The following is a 16,501-nucleotide window of genomic DNA, read 5'->3' as shown; positions in this document are numbered from 1 at the left end:
GTTCATTTGTTAGGAACAGCTATGGTGTCTGAAACCCAAAAAAATCCTAACAAGCAGTGTACATTTTCTTTTACTAACTCCATTACTAATTATTCTATCAATATTTAGTGCAACCGTGTTCTTTACCTCTAACAGGTAGTGGTTCAATTAGGATAATTCACTCGTTTTACATAAAAAATACATGTTCAAACTTTTTTTAATGTTTCACTACTTTATTACTTTTTTGAAAGACCAACATATAAAACACAATAGTTTTACATGACATTGAAACATACTGTTGCAGTTTTGTTTTAATTGTAGTTTTAGTTTTTGCAAGGGGTGGTTGTTGCAAATATGTGCAATGAACCATTTTCATATTATATGTTGATTACAGTAATTAAGGCAGGCAGAATAAGTTTCATATTTAAAAAAAACTAATTTTAAAAAAACTATTTTTCCTACATCTTCAAACTTTAAAACAGGTAAAATTGACCCGGAACATAGCAGGAGGGTTAGACTACAGAAGTTATGACAACATTTTTGTGTTAAAAAGGTCTTAAATAGCATTGAATTTGACTTTTAAAATAGAGCAAGAACCCTGGTTTTGAGTGCACGTGGATGGAAATTAGTGCACTAAAAACAGTGCAGCAACTGTATATGGAATAATTTGCAGATGGTAGCAGGCAGTATGTGTTAAAGACCAGGTTTGTATGTCGTAGCATCGTCCAAATAGTCTAGACCTAAACTTAATGCAGTGAAATCAAAGAAAAGGAAAGGCAGCATGTCATCCAGATACAACTAAATAATTGGACTAGTTTGTAATAATATATAATAATTCTGATAGGTGACAGCAGCATCATGTGCAGTAACGAGGATATCTCAGACTTGAATAATGTGCTGGAACCTGGATCAGTTCAAGCCCTATCCATTATCTCTGTGTCCAAGACTGAGACGGTCTTAATGGTAGCCCTAGGAATACATTAGCACATGTTCTTCTCAGATCAACACTGTCAGCTCAACACGACTGTCTGTCCACCAGAATGTGAAGCCAACAGTCCATATTTTCATCTTTCAGCTCGTCATCTTCGTCACGCCCTCGTGCTTCTCTTTCTCTCTCTTATCCCTCTCTTTCCTCGTTCGTTTTTCCAAAGCGGTGTCAAGTAAAGGAGCAGAAAGGTCAGGTCCTCCTGACCGCTAGTCAGAATAACAGACTATTTGACATTTAATTGGATTTGTTTGAGCCAGGCTAACAACGCCGCTCTGTGGGTTTGTGCTGGGTTTAGCTGTCTTTTCTCATTAAGCAGCCGGAAAACGAACAGCTCTCTCACTTTCCACTAAAGGCAGTTTATTACAAATAATGGACCTACACCTCTACAGTCTGCTACAGTCTGTTCTGTTTCACCCTGTAAACCCTAAAGGCTTTGGCCTTAATTGACATGCATTACATATTAGTTCCATAGCACTGATGTTACTTAATAGTTATTAGACAGGAAATTACACAGTGTTAAAGGAGAACTCTGGTGTAAAATGGACTTTTGTTGTAATAAAACATGATAAAAAGTTGTTTTTATCTTACCTTTGATGAATAGCACACCTCCGTTCTCCCACAGCGTTCTGAGATCCAGAAATTTCAACAGTTTATCCAAACACCCTTCAGACTGGGAGATACGGGGCATAATTTACCCTGCTAAATCACTTTTTACACTGTTATCCAGCTCAAAGTAGCTCCACACCTCCTTACCAGAATCCGGAGAGTCCTGACATTTAAAACGAGGCATTAATAACTTAAAAAGTGCACAAGAAGCTTATTAAAAAACACTGTTTACAGCCCATAATGCTAGCTTCAGCTCCGAGCACCGCCATCACTGTACTGATAATGTCATAGACATTATAGCTTCTTGTGCACTTTTTAAATCATTAATACCTCGTTTTAAATGTCAGGGCTCTCTGTATTCTAGCAAGGAGGTGTGGATCTACTTTGAGCTGGATAACGGTGTAAAAAGTGATTTATCAGGGTAAATTATGCCCCGTATCACCCAGTCTGAAGGGTGTTTGTTGGACAAACTGTTAAAATATCTGGATCTCTGAACACTGTGGGAGAGCGGAGGTGTGCTATTCAACAAAGGTTAGAACTTTTTATCATGTTTTACTACAACAAACATCCATTTTACACCGGAGTTCTCCTTTAAATTAGCTATAAGTGTCAACATTTAACACTTTCAGTGTTGATTGTGTTGATAACACTGTAAAAAATACTGTATAGTTATAAAAAATAAACGTTTTAAAATAAATGGTTCACGAGAACGAGAAACTGTAGTGTAGACCAACAAATAGGTATCTTAGTGTTTTTTTTATGCAATTATTGATCACAAGGCTTGCAATTTAACTGCTGTAAGTTAATGAATAACACCAATTATAGTAACTCTCTAAGTCTCTACTGTCAATATACTAGATTTTTGAGCATTGCTGTGAGAAATTTATTGTGTTTAGCAATAAACAAGGGCATTCATGGGGTCAAGATGCTGGATGATCACAACCCCCAAACTCCCAAATCATCCTATCATTCAGTTCCACTGCTCCACAGCTCAATACTGGGGGCTTTATACACTTTTTTTCCTAGATGCTTGGCATTAGATATGATCCAGAACTCCAGAGTATCCTATTCTATTGACAGTACGTCTCTACAGGGACTACAGTGTCCACAAATATGTTGTTAGTATATATTTAACAGTAGTTATGGAAAAAAATTATCCTAAAACAAGTCCCTTAGGGTTTAAACATTATATCATTGTCTCTTGACAACCTGTCCTACTGACTAAACGTATACGATTCCTCATTGAGTTTCAGTGTAATCACATGATTGGCTTTACAAGGTTAGGAACTTAACTGATTAACCGTTATGCAATATGTGTGTTTTGTGTGTGTTTTTAAGAAATGAGTCAACATCACACTCTAAAAACTGACTTTTTGATTTAAAAACATTTTAGTCAGGCACCAAATCATGTTAATATGCATAATTCTTGGAGCTCTTAATATGTTTTTACATTGCTTGGATGAAAATGATGGCTAGCTAAAGTCTACTTGTATGTCTATTTGTCTATCTATCGAATTTGTAGCATCATGTTGAGTTATATATACAGTAAATGATGTAAGGATTCATCTGTTCCTTATATTTTAAAGAACAGATATTGAGGAGTCTATATGATGAAGATAATTGACTGTATTGCTAATAGAATGTAAGAATAAAACATGTTTTAAAAATGTTTGCACTTAACAATGAAATGTAAATGTGTCAAGAACTGTAGTGTCTAATATTTATACGTGTTTTCGTCTATAATTTTTCTGTCTATAGTTGGTTATATGTATTTGCACTTTAAAGAAAGAAATTGCATCTCAATTTCATTGTTTTATACAATGACAATAAAGACATTCATTCATTCATTCATTCATTTATTCATTTATTCATTCAAAAAGGTGCTTTGTGTGATTCCAAAGAAGAATCATTTTCTTTTCCTAAAAATAACTGTGTTAGTAATATAGATGGTTGGATTGTGAAGGACCTTTTAAAATATAATGTAATTGTTCTTCAAACTCAACAGTGGCTCTTCTATGGTATTGGTCACATCCTAACCAATCATGTAGCTTTTTAAGTTCTTTCTTAGTTTAAAATTGAATAACTTTTTTAAATTTTAGAGCCTCGTTTTAGTGTTGTGTTTTAGGTTTACAAATAGTGCCCCATTTCTTGTTTTGATGGCCGACTTAAAATGTTTCTGAAGACAAAGTCTGAAAGGAAGTGATCGCAGGACGAGGAGCGTTCTGAGGGGAAGGTTATCTCCAGCTCAGAGCCAAACCCTTAACATGACTGCTTGCTTTCAGGGAGGAGGCCTTTGATGTGCTCTCTGGTAGTAAAAGTTCACTAAGCACAGTGACAGTAGTATTGCGGCTTTTAAGGATATGGCCTCTGGGAGAAGAGTGGGGGGGTAGTTTTGCTTATCCACTTCCTTGGTGTCTAGTACTACCTCTACAGACCTGTGACCTGTGTTTAATCTATGTTGAGGGAGCCAAATACTCTTGAGCATGTAATTGGATTAAATTCTACCCACTCTAGAGTAATAGATTGTACTATATGGGCTTTAAAGAACTGTAAAAAGGATAAAAACTAAATAATAATATATTCTGTGGAGACTGTGTCTCTGTTTTCCCTTCGTGGGAATTTATTTCACTATTCAAACACTACTGCTGACACAGCCAGACTTTTTTTTTTAAACTTTTTTTTTTTTTTTTTTTACTTTTTTTTGGTTAAAAACAGATCACGGGGACTTAACACGCATGGAAGTGGTTAATGACGTCAGAGTCTCGTTGTGTGTGGCCGTGGCGACACTGCGGTGTTTGGACCCTCAAAGCTGGGCTAGTGCGCCCTCGCCTGGCCGGTCTGAAGAAAGTCAGCGCCAGCGGAAGTAAAAGAGTATTTTACTGTTCCACCCTTTCATCTCTCTCTCTCTCTCATTCTCTCGATCTTTTTCTCTCTCTCTCATTATCTAAAATATACCTTAGAATAAACATTAATTAATCTGAATGTGCATGATATTGTTTTAATAAAGTTAAACATTTGTATTACGTTAAAATGTATAAAATTAGTTCAATTTACTCAAGAAAATTCACTCCACAAGCCCCACAATTACTGTTTAAGCCCCGTGTGCATTCACACACTACAAGAACACTTATCAGATCACACTTTTTCCTGTTCACGTATGTATATCTATCTATCTTAGTGAATGGCAAATAAAAATGCTAAAAAATAAAATATGTACTTTATTTTTTACCTTGCATGAAGCAAGTAAAAAGTTACATGGTGCAACGTCTTAACCCGCCTAGCTTTACAAACACAGTTTGATTTATGAGTTTATCAACTTTGCAACTTTGGGTCACTCATTTTAGTACAGTATAAAATCATTTGTTACATGTTTGTGTTTCCATATCAAAAGCAGCTTACTCACATAGGTTCTTTTCACTTTTATGTAACAGTGAATACTGTACCTGTGAATACCCATAGTTGTAACGTGCATACTGTATTGTGTATATTATATATATTTTTATATATTACTTAATTCACGCCTACTGCTTTTTAGCTCTTCTAAAACATGTGCATGGAATTTGTTGTAAATATATCTGAGTACCTGTATCATCTAAATATCTAGAAATAATAGAAATGCTAAAGATGACTTGGAATAAAACGTTTTACATTGATTTAATTGAAAAACACCTGTAAACAATTTGTGTTTAGTTTATATATACACGGTAATTTACGTGAAATTGTGATTACGTTAAAAAAACAGCTGAAATTTTTAAACAATAAATAAGAAAAGCTACATGATTCAACGTCTTAACCCTCCTAGCTTTTCAAATACAATTTCTGAGTTTAGTTTCGTCACTTCGGGTTACTCATTGCGGTACAGTATAAAATCGCTGTGGTCCATTTTCCAGAGTACTCTGGAGCACTTGGCCTATTTTATAAAACTAGACCTGCAGAAGTTTTTCCTGAGCCCTCCCAACTTGTGTACATTCCTCGAGCAGCAATAAACTTCTGGGCGTTCCTTTGAGACGTCCTTGAACTTTGAACCTGTGAGACGTTTGTCACTCTGGAGGATAGCAAATGGCTTCAAGTCCGGCTTTTCCAGTGTGAGCTCACAGTGTTATTTACCACCCGATCCTAGGCTAAACTTGGGCTCCACTCTAGTATTTGTTACGTAACATTGTGACATGTCGTTTCAGATATTTTATTTTTCTTTTGTTCTTTTTGTTTTCTCAAACAAAAAATAGTTTGATACAGCATTTGGGTGGATCAGCTAAATAAACTGAACTGTTTCATGCAAACCTTATTTGTCATGCAATAGTGTATCTAAAGGAACAAATTGGCTTATTTTATGGAACGTGTCTAGTCTTAAATCTTGATAAAGTTAGACACAAATCGCAGACACTGAACTGATGTCATGATTTATTAATCAAATAAGTGTAACCAGAAGGAAGCTCTTGGAGTCTATTGAGCAAAGCTAGCATGGTATAAGTACCGCTAAATCTAGTTAGTAAGTATGGGAATACACAGAAATCTTTAATGTGTACAAAAACAGGTTTGTATTGAAATACATACATCATTTCGTTTTATTTCCATGTAATGAATGAATCAATTGTTTAGAAATGTTATTAGAAACATTACACTAAACAACTACCGCACAAATGTTCAGTATAGTCATACTGTACACTATATTCTGTTTGTTATTGAACAAGTGCTATGTATTAAACGCTCTTTGAAGATACATATACCAAATACAGTTCCTTCGTCGTTGTTACCAGTTTTAAAACATCCTTCCTTCTTTTATATATCTTTTCCATGGAAACTTGTACAAAATCACCAGTGTTCTGAACACCTGAGGCGGAGATATGGAGAGCTAAATTGAAGTCTTTAGAATTCAACATATTAATTTCAAGTAATAGTTGTCGAGTTGTCTAATTGGAATTTATTATATTAGAATGCAACATGACTATTATAAACAATAATAATAAAATGGAAAGAATCTGATTTGGTTATTTTTCATGCCATTAGGGATTAACGTTGTATAACGTGGTATTGGTGGGTTTAAGCAGCAATGTATTCTTTAGACGTGTTTTAAAATCGGTTTTTGGAGCAATGCCATAACAGTGTTCGGTTGATAGACTGCTCTTTAGAGAATAATATTTGTTAAGTGCCTTTATGATATTATATCGCTTTCTTTATGTTAACATTATTCATTATTTTTTTCTTTGGAGAAGGCGGTTGATTTAAAAAAAACGTATTGTTTCAGATGTGAACTGTAAAGGACATTTTTAAAGAGTCTTAGATAAATATACAGTTTCCTAGAGGTATAAATTCAGTAATCTAACTTTATTTTTATTTTTTTTTTATTTTATCACAGATGTCTTCACAAGCGTTAGGCAATCAGAAATGGGTAATGTTACTCAAGTTAAGTCACTGTATAAAATACCTGTTCTAACTCACCTGGCGAGAGGTGCACATATTATACTGTACAGTGCGATGACTATAATATTTGATTTCGACAGTAGGGGTCCACCGAAAACTGCCTACAGGTGAGGTCGGAATATTTTTCACAATCAAAACATATACTGTTTTTATTTGCATGAAACAAAAAATAACAAAAAAAAGCTTTACATGCAGATAAAAATAAATTTCTTCATGTGCGTTTGATAATTAACAACGTTTGCATCTAAATATTTACTGCAACCGTCTTGTCAGTATGTTAGTTTAAGTACAAGACGCATTAATGAATAAATAAGACTGTATACCAATTAGAAAGTCGTCTGTAAACGAAATGCAGTTTGACGTAACAACAAGAAGATATCTGAATAGACGACTGAAAAATTGAGTGGAACATATAGTTGATGTTTGACAGTGACCTTGTATTTTCAAAACAGCAACTTTGCTATAGGAGGAAAAATACTTTAATGTATTTCAATGGAATTCAGCTTTAAAAGATTAGATTTTTATTGGTTCATTTATTATTGGTCCATTTATTATGCAATTCCGAAACAAAATTTACAAATTACAAATAACGAGCAGATTAAAATATTTGTTAATTGAAATACAATTTAGGAGGATGAGAATAATTATTATAGCTATGTAAAAGGCTGGATTCTCAACTTCTGTTGTAAAGGAGTGATCTTTACTTCCCTTTATGAAGCAAATATTACAATAATTTACATCGATAACAAAACAAACAGGCAGGCAGTTAACGTATAACAGAAGTAGAAACATTTTGCTTTGTATTAAAATCTATTTTTTAAATTCTAATCACAAAACGATCTATAACCAGCTTAAAATTAAGCTTTATTTTAAAAAATCGAGTTGGATATCTAACCTTTTCCATTAGCGTGTGATTATTTACTTAATGTTTTTTTGTTTTTTTTTTTTTTACCATAAACTAAACCAAACAAAATGTAAACAAAGTCACTACTGGAGACATATCAGTAACACCAGGGAGGGCTCTGCTTTGATGTTTCAGCAATCCAGTTGTGAGCTTCCCAACCCTAACTGGAGCGAGGCCTATCTACAACTAGTAGCGAATTACATTTCTGTGCCTGATATCGGCTCGTGATCGTCAGCGAGATAAAGCATGTTGGCGTGCTGACGGAGCTTTTGCGCAACTCGGGAGACCTTGATCAGATAACGAAATCGTTTTATTAGCTCTGACTTCTGTGTGTGCGGAAATGTTCAAGGTCACGAGCGTAACACCAAGCATCCTTGTATAGATGATATTTTTCTTTTATCACGGTCCCACGTGTCATTTATTTTTTTAAACGTAATACATATATTGTGTCAGAGCTTTGTTAGATATTAAATATACAGTACTGTGCAAATGTTTTAGGCACCAAATCAAATTACACTAATCCATTTATCTCAGCAATATGAGTAATATGAGTGTTTGTACCTAAAAAGAGGAATTTTATTTTTAACTAAGTATGTTATATCCTGTGAGCCAAGCTAAAGAACAAAGTGTAACTTAGTTCCAGATTTCTCCTGGATGCCTTTAGCCAGCATGTGGATATGTTCAGTTCTGTCAGCAGCTCACCTGATTTACCAAATTTACCAATTTACCAAACCAGGTGTTGATATGATGAGAACTAGAAATAACTCTATTAAACTCAGATAAGGAGAGATTAGGAGATGTTTTAAGGAAACATACGTTTTTTTGTAAAATTGCTTTTTGTTATTATTGTAATGCTGTCACAGATAAGAAGCTTTTTCTTTAGTAAAATTCCAAGATGTGCCTAAAACATTCAAACAATACTGTATATTTATATATATTTTTTTTTCTTTTATTGGGTAAATGCTTAATTTTATTGTTGGAGAAAAATACAAGAGAGTAGTTGTTTAACAATTACCATGTATTCGTTTGAAACCATTTTCTCTCTCTCTCTCTCTCTCTATATATATATATATATATATATATATATATATTAGTAATAATCAGTTAACAGAGTGCAGTGTAGTGGTGTAGCTACGCGCTGTCCTGAACATCACAGAGGGTTTCAGGCCTGGTCACATAGATCCGCCCTCTCACCACCACGCTTCCGAGGAGGGTTTAACGAGGCTGCCCAACTTGAACTTGACCATGATTCGCGCAAACAGGAAAAGGCTAAGGCTAAAAGACTTTATAACAAAGCAGTCAAACATTTTTTTTTCTAAACAAACTACAAGAACTTTGAATGTACAACAAGTTGAATGAATTGCATGAATCAGAAGAGTTGTAGAGGTTTTCTGAGGTTTTCTGATGCTCATTTAAAAGCTCATCGAATTGTAGAGGAGACCACATCAACGTGCAACCTTCTTCTCGAGCCCTCTTGCTCACTTTTTCCTGGTATCATGACTCAGTTGTCGGCCTTGGAAGCTGAAAAGCGCTTGTTTAGAACACTGACAACATGTCGCAATTAAACAGCTCAAACGCCTTTATTGTGTTTCACTGACTGAAGAAGCAGTAAAAAAAAAAACATGGAAACTTTCAAAGGCTGTAATCATGATTTTTGATTAAATTTGTGCATGTTTATGCCATGCTTTTCTGGCGTTTTGTATTGCTGTTGCATCAAATTGTTTTTATTATATAAACAAAAAATTACAAATTACAAAAAAGTTTTTTTGGCCATTCTTTGCGTAGACATATCCCGTTTCATTCTTTTAGACGAGAAGCATGTATTCTCTATTTATTTGGAGATTTAATTTGAACTTTTCTAGATCAAGACGTCACATTATTTTCATAATACAGTTTTCTTAATACAGTATATGATATGATTTCCACAAGATAATGTCAATTCAGCACTTGTTTACATATAATTACAATTTAATCAATTGAAATGACTTCCACTAAAAGTTCTAAAAAAAACCCACTTTTTTTCCCTCTTCTGTAATTTTTTTTTGCCTGACAGGATCAATATACATGTTGATATCTTCATTAAAAAAACGTCATAAATGTTTTTTTTTTTGCAACGAACGTGTTAGTGTTGAACAAATGTTTTGAATATTTATTTACAGTTAAATAATGTAAAACCATTTTTATTAAACAAGAAAAATATGTTTTGGCTTATATTTTAGATATTATTTTCCAAATATGTTCTATGTAAAAATAAATAAAGAAATAAATCCCGATAAATCCACGTAGAAGCCTCGTCAAACATTAATTCTTCATTCACTGAAACGTGTACTAAGAGTGCGATTTAACAAAATCGTCAAAAGTGTTGTTTAATGTGTGTAAACTGTCCAGAAATATTGATTCGATCTGGGTTTTGGTATTGATAAGATCTGGGTTCTGTTGTGGTACTTTACGTATTTCATGCTAAGATTTGCGTACCGAACTGGGTTTGGTTGAATACATCATTAAATATATCATTAGGTATTAAAACCTATACTCTCGAATGATGAAGATGGCTCTAGAATGGATATCCAAGAATAACAACGTTATGGCACTTCCGGAAGGCTCGGTTTGTTTCAGGTTTGAACCTTCTTAACGTTAACTTGTTTTTACTTTTTTCCTACACATTCTTAAATTCATAGTCAAATTACAATATCTAGATTAGCAGGTTTAACGTCAGAATTACAGTCTTATTTTTAAAACATCATAACTATATTTAAGATGTTGCATATAAACGAATTTTACATGCGCTTGTATATGCGCTAATGTATGATGTATAATAAAATAGACGAATACAAAGAAGAAAGCAATAAGAAAATATCTGAATACATACATAGTTTTAGGATATTCAGCTGCAATGGATTATAAGTTTCACTCAATAAAAACAATATAAATAGGATTTAGTTGCAGGGCACAGTTTAGATGTTTAAATATATGATGTATTCAACACGTGCACACGTTTTTGAAAGTTTTAAATGTACTCATATACAGCCGATACATTTCTATGAATGTATTAGCGTGTTTTATTGTTACTATAAATTTATCAGTTAAAATCAAATATTACATGTCTAATGGGTAAAGCTTCAAGGTTTCAACTTGAAGCTTCAGCTGTCTTAAACTTCCCATACATTTACGAAATAAATTTCGACCTGATTAGTTAGTATCACACATTCGCCTGCATTCTTATTAATGATGTTAAAAGGTTTTATTAAGCGTTTATCCAATAATACTGACTCTTTTCTTTTTTTTTTTACATAAACTGTGTTTGTTGACGTTCGTGCTATTTGTTTTGTCTGATCTTGTCTATAGCGAGTCAATGTGATGTTTAAATACAAAAAATATAAGAAAACAATAGACAAATTCAGTAAATTAATAAAAATAAACTAAAACCATAGGGCTATTTAAAATGAATGAACTGCATATTTTGCGTTTGACGTTAAAAACATCATGTGGAAAAAATCCGTAGATTATAGATTATTTAGATACTCTTACAGCATCGATGAGCAACAAATCACTTTTCCAAAGTCAGCTCTCTAGACTGAAGCCTGGCCTTGTCAGTGATTGGAGCTATATGGTGCTACACAAAGACAGGCCTCACTTTCTATCCGCCATTTTATTGGACATCCCGCAGCCAGTTTGATTATACTGCATACAGGCCTGTCTTACCTGCTGCACCTGAATCACAAGGCCTTTCGTATACAACCTCCTCAACCCCGACATTGAATGCGCATGACTTCTATATAGGGTAAAGTTTTAAGATACCGTTTAATCTGCACTTTTCGTTTACTGAAATGAGATCTAACAGCAATGCATACATCGGTTCTTAGTGGTGAGGTTCTCAACGTACTTGTCCAACAATGCCAACACGCTTCGTTGTTTCTCTGCAGCATTTTCATTCCCGTGTTCCTTTGCGAAGACTGGTTATATAGCCCAGAATATTCGAATGTTTATTTTGACAAATAATAGTTTTGTCTCTATAATGGATAAACAGACTGTTTTAAGTAAACATTTTGTGGTGATGTATAAAGTATTTTTGCTAAAATGTATATAACCCGGTTATGGTACGTTTTAGGTTATCTCACAAAGTTAGAAAATATCTTGAATTCATTTTTAGTTCTCTTATAAAAGGTCGAGAAATTGCCAAGGGCTTTAATGAATAGTTGATTTATGTCATCTTTATATTTTCGCATAGTACTCTCCAATTATAATCTCAATTATGGTATAGTTTGTATATTTCTTCATTTTATGTTTTGTGTTTATACCTTTTTATAACGAAACAGTTTTTATTCTCACGTTTTCAGCCTCTAAACTATTGCTGTTCGTACTAGTATGTTTAACGCGTGTCAAAAAAAATGCTGGTTTTAGCTGCTTTGTTTTATGTTTTCGTGTAGGGTAATTAAATCATGTACACCAAATGTATTTTTTTTTTGCAATCAACTATATAAACCCAGCGAATTAACAAGAACGAAAAACGTACTATGCCTACCATAAACTGCAAAACAAATTAATAATGTTTTGTAGAGATAATTACACCAACTATGTTAACTAAATTCGTCACTGAGTCTAGAGCAGAATATTTGGGTGATAGATTAACTGCTGACCAAAATATGTACATATGTTGTCCAAAAATCACGGATGAAACTGGAATTTACTGCTGCAAACAGGGGCACCCGTGAGGCTAAAACGCCCGTTAGCCATCCTTTTCAAAAGACACTTTTCACACGTGCTCGATAAAATCCACGACGCACTGCCAAATAAGAAAATCCTTTTCTACAATTTTTCTCAATTTAGAAGAACTGTATTCAACTGAATCCATGTAAAGCGTCGTGTTTTAAGCGTTGTTCATCATAGCTTAGTTTCACCATTGCAGAGACCGACTAGAAAACTTATAGAAAGCTTTTTAGGAACATTGCATTCAACAGGCAGTTCTCACCATTGGATTCTTCTCTCTTTTGTGAGCATTGAGACGTTCCTTCAAAGCCTGAATGGGCCAACAGGCGCAGCGTCGAGGCCAGACAGCAACTTTCAACTTGACCTTGGCCTGCAGACGCGTAAAATGGGCAAACAGAGACTGCTCTCTGTCTTCGCGACTTGTAAACACAACGGAAGTGGCCGGGGCATGGGTTTCAGTCACATCAATAGAGAAAGAGTTTCTTCTATTTGACCACCAAATGTAACTATTTTCAAACTGGCGGAACGTTTTCGTTCTTGGTTAAGGATATTGAAAGTGGGTTCATTGTTTGCATATACTCGCAGACTTTGGTTAAAAATAATTGCACTTTGTTGGTTTCCTCTAGTAACACGAAATCATAATTAGGTGCATAAAAATATAGCTTAAGTGAATGGCATATAATCATTATATTCATAAAAGACGTTATTTAATGCGTGTGTTTAATCTAAAACGCCAAAACAAGCAGTTTTAGTTAAAAGAAAACAAAATAGAACAGTAACATGCCCACCATTCACATGGACCAGAATTGAATCGTGCGAATTCGTTTCAGAGCCTCATGAATCCTCTTGCTCAGAATCCCTGAGCCTGAAGCAGCTGCAGAAACATCTTCCATCTCCACCTTCCACCATAAATGGGCTCGGGAGATTCTGTAAATCAATAAATTAAAAAAATCAATCAAATCATCGAAGGTTTCAGATACATAAGATTTATTTTTAAACATCTAGAGACAGATCACATACACGCTTTTTACCTTGAGCGATGAGCTTTTATAGCATCGCATTTTCTTAATACCATTTTTTGCACTTGAAACGTCCCGTCCTCCTAGACGTGTCACGTGCTCGTGTTTCAGCCAATGACGACGCGTCCTTGGGCGCGCACTGGGGGCGCGTCAGCTTCTCTTGACTCTCGAGCAATCGGCCGTCTCCCGTTTTTCAGTCCGTGAGCTTTTTTAAAAAGAGACACAAGGCTCGATGTCCTACGGGCTATGACAACGTCACTTCTCCTCCGTCCGCGCTGGATCGATCCGGTCATGTTCCTCTACGATAACGGCGGCGGCTCGGACGACGCAGGCAAGAACATGGAAGGGTTCCCTGGAGGCAACTTTGCGCCGAGCTCGTGCAGGAATCTGATGGCTCACCACCCCGCGTACACGTCGAGCGAGACTGCGGGAACGGGTACTGGCGAACCTGGCAAACAGTGCAGCCCGTGCTCGGCCACGCAGGGCTCGGGTGGCGCTTCACTACCTTACGGCTACTTTGGCGGCGGTGGGTATTACCCGTGCCGAATGCCACACCACCACGGGGGAGGGGGTGGGGTGAAATCGTGCGCCCAGTCCCCCGCCTCCGCCGCCGCGCCTTACGGGGAGAAATACATGGACATGTCTGCCACTTCTGGCGAGGATTACACCACTTCCCGGGCGAAGGAGTTTGCCTTCTACCCGAGCTACGCGTCCAGCCCGTACCAACCGGTCCCCAGCTATCTGGACGTGCCTGTGGTGCAGGCGGTGAGTGGGCCCTCGGAGCCCAGGCATGAATCTTTATTGCCCATGGAAAGTTATCAGCCTTGGGCTATCACCGCCAGCGGCTGGAACGGGCAGGTTTACTGCGCCAAGGAGCAGCCGCAGACAGGACACGTGTGGAAGTCATCGTTACCAGGTGCAGAGCCAAGCCAATTATTTATTTTGTTTTTATTCCTGTAGTCAAATAAACGCATATCATACATTTATACTATTGCATACTTGTATGTATGTATATATCTAGATGCATGTATATAAATAAAAATAATATATATATTAATATGTTTGTTTTTTAAACCACAACTCTCTTCATCTCTTCATTCTTATTCTATTAGACGCAGTGCCACACGTAGGGCCAGACGCCAGTTCCTTTCGCCGTGGGAGAAAGAAACGAGTGCCGTACACGAAGGTGCAGCTGAAGGAACTAGAGCGAGAGTACGCCGCCAACAAGTTCATCACCAAAGACAAGCGCAGGCGGATATCGGCCCAGACCAATTTGTCCGAACGACAGGTCACCATCTGGTTCCAGAACCGGCGCGTCAAGGAAAAGAAGGTTGTCAACAAAGTAAAAAACATCAGTTAGCTATTCACGACGAACAAACAAAAAAAATAAACTGTAAAGGAACACTGCACGTCCATGAATAGCCAGCCTGCGCACACACTCGAAGCTGTGTATTTCAAAGCTATCCCGATTCCAGACCTTTAAATTCTTTTTTTATTGTCTTGGTTTGCCTGGACTATCGCTTGTTTGGAGCTGATCGGTTTGATGGATATTTTTTTTTTGCTCTGCGCCACGTTATGGCTCGCGGTGTGTGCGGCCATATCCTCAACTCAGGACACAAAGAAGGTCCACTAGAATATGTGTGTGTGTATATGTGATGTAACAATTCGTATTTAGTCTGTAACCAACGAACAGAATTTGGACGTGGACTGAAATTAACGATATTGTAGCTTGCTTGATTGTTGAAGAGGGCTGAAGAGGGTCTGCCTGTCTTGGCTCGGTTGTCTACTTTTTGACTCACTCAGTGTCTCGCTTGCTGTCTCACGCTGCTTCTGCTCAGTGATAGAGTACACATTATAAGGAAGAAAAGCAGGAGCCTGGTGTCTCCCTCTTTTAGTGTACAGTAGCCCCATTGTGCTCTTATTTGTGCCAAAGTGTATTTTTATCTGTTTGAATATTGGTGTGACTCAACTGTGTCTGTTTCGTCCTATTAATGTTCATCACGTCCGACCGAAATAAACCACTGAAATGAGTAACAAATATTATTTGTTCTAAAAACTTTGTCTTTACATTTAGATATATTTACAAACCATACTACCTCAATCCATAGGCTTGCCTATAGTCTTTAACACGTTTTATTTCAGACGTTGGCTCTTTAGATTTGCACTGGAACGAATAGGCAAAGAAAATAATGGCAATCTGTAAACAGAACATTTTGGTTGTAATAAACGTCAATCATATCCACCCAGCCTCGTATTAAAAATGCAAATTTCAGATACAAAGCTTCATGTTTGGCACCATCAACTCAGATTTTGGTTAAGTGGAAAATGGAACATTTCTTTTTTTCGTGGGAAATAATTACTTTGAATATATTTGCTAATTCGAGAAACTGGACAATTGATTAGGCGGCTTGTGTTGCATTTCTGTGCACATTCCCATCGTTCTAAATATCCTATAGTGAGACTGTTAGCTAATGTTCGTATTGGAATGTCGCAAAGACATTACGCTAGTCTGTCTGTCAATGTTATGTTATTTATTATGAAGAAGATATAGTTTGTTTTTTCCATGCTTTAGAAGACGTGTATTGCACAACATACCAAACACCTCCAAACTGCTTGAATTTACATTTCGCATTGAGATTGGATCTATCTGCAATTTGCTAAATTGCATACTAAAATCACTGTGAAGATTGACTTTGTGTGGTAAAAAAAATGCCATGAGTTATAAATATGTATACAAAGTGTTTATTTTGTTGTTGTTTTATAGCCATCCTAGAATTAGATAAAGGCCTACACTTACATCCATTAGTTTGTGGAGTATGTTTTTGTATGTTTTTACTGAATTAAGGCCTTCATACGTATGACTTCTTTTGTAGAGCA

The 16,501-nt window shown here is 36.0% G+C and overlaps 2 protein-coding genes across 3 annotated transcripts in view; both read left to right on the top strand.

Annotated features, from left to right (window-relative positions):
- Positions 1–16,501, top strand: part of wu:fc38h03 (acetylcholinesterase collagenic tail peptide) — a 761,412-nt gene that overhangs the window by 362,063 nt on the left and 382,848 nt on the right. The window lies entirely within an intron of this gene.
- hoxa13a (homeobox A13a) lies at positions 13,783–15,662 on the top strand. Its single transcript, XM_007239488.4, has 2 exons — positions 13,783–14,540; positions 14,737–15,662. The coding sequence occupies exons 1-2, from the start codon at positions 13,871–13,873 to the stop codon at positions 14,982–14,984; spliced, it is 918 nt and encodes a 305-aa protein (XP_007239550.1). The 5' UTR covers positions 13,783–13,870; the 3' UTR covers positions 14,985–15,662.

The sequence above is a fragment of the Astyanax mexicanus genome, chromosome 3 (assembly GCF_023375975.1).
Source record: "Astyanax mexicanus isolate ESR-SI-001 chromosome 3, AstMex3_surface, whole genome shotgun sequence".
Classification (NCBI taxonomy): Eukaryota; Metazoa; Chordata; class Actinopteri; order Characiformes; family Acestrorhamphidae; genus Astyanax; species Astyanax mexicanus.
Note: the sequence above shows the minus strand (reverse complement) of the source record. Positions and strands in the feature narration are given on the sequence as shown.

Bases quoted from the DNA above. Each gene is read 5' to 3' on its own strand.
- hoxa13a (XM_007239488.4), top strand. From the start codon at position 13,871: ATGACAACGTCACTTCTCCTCCGTCCGCGCTGGATCGATCCGGTCATG. The intron at 14,541-14,736 runs GTGCAGAGCCAA...TTATTCTATTAG, and splicing joins GTGGAAGTCATCGTTACCAG to ACGCAGTGCCACACGTAGGG.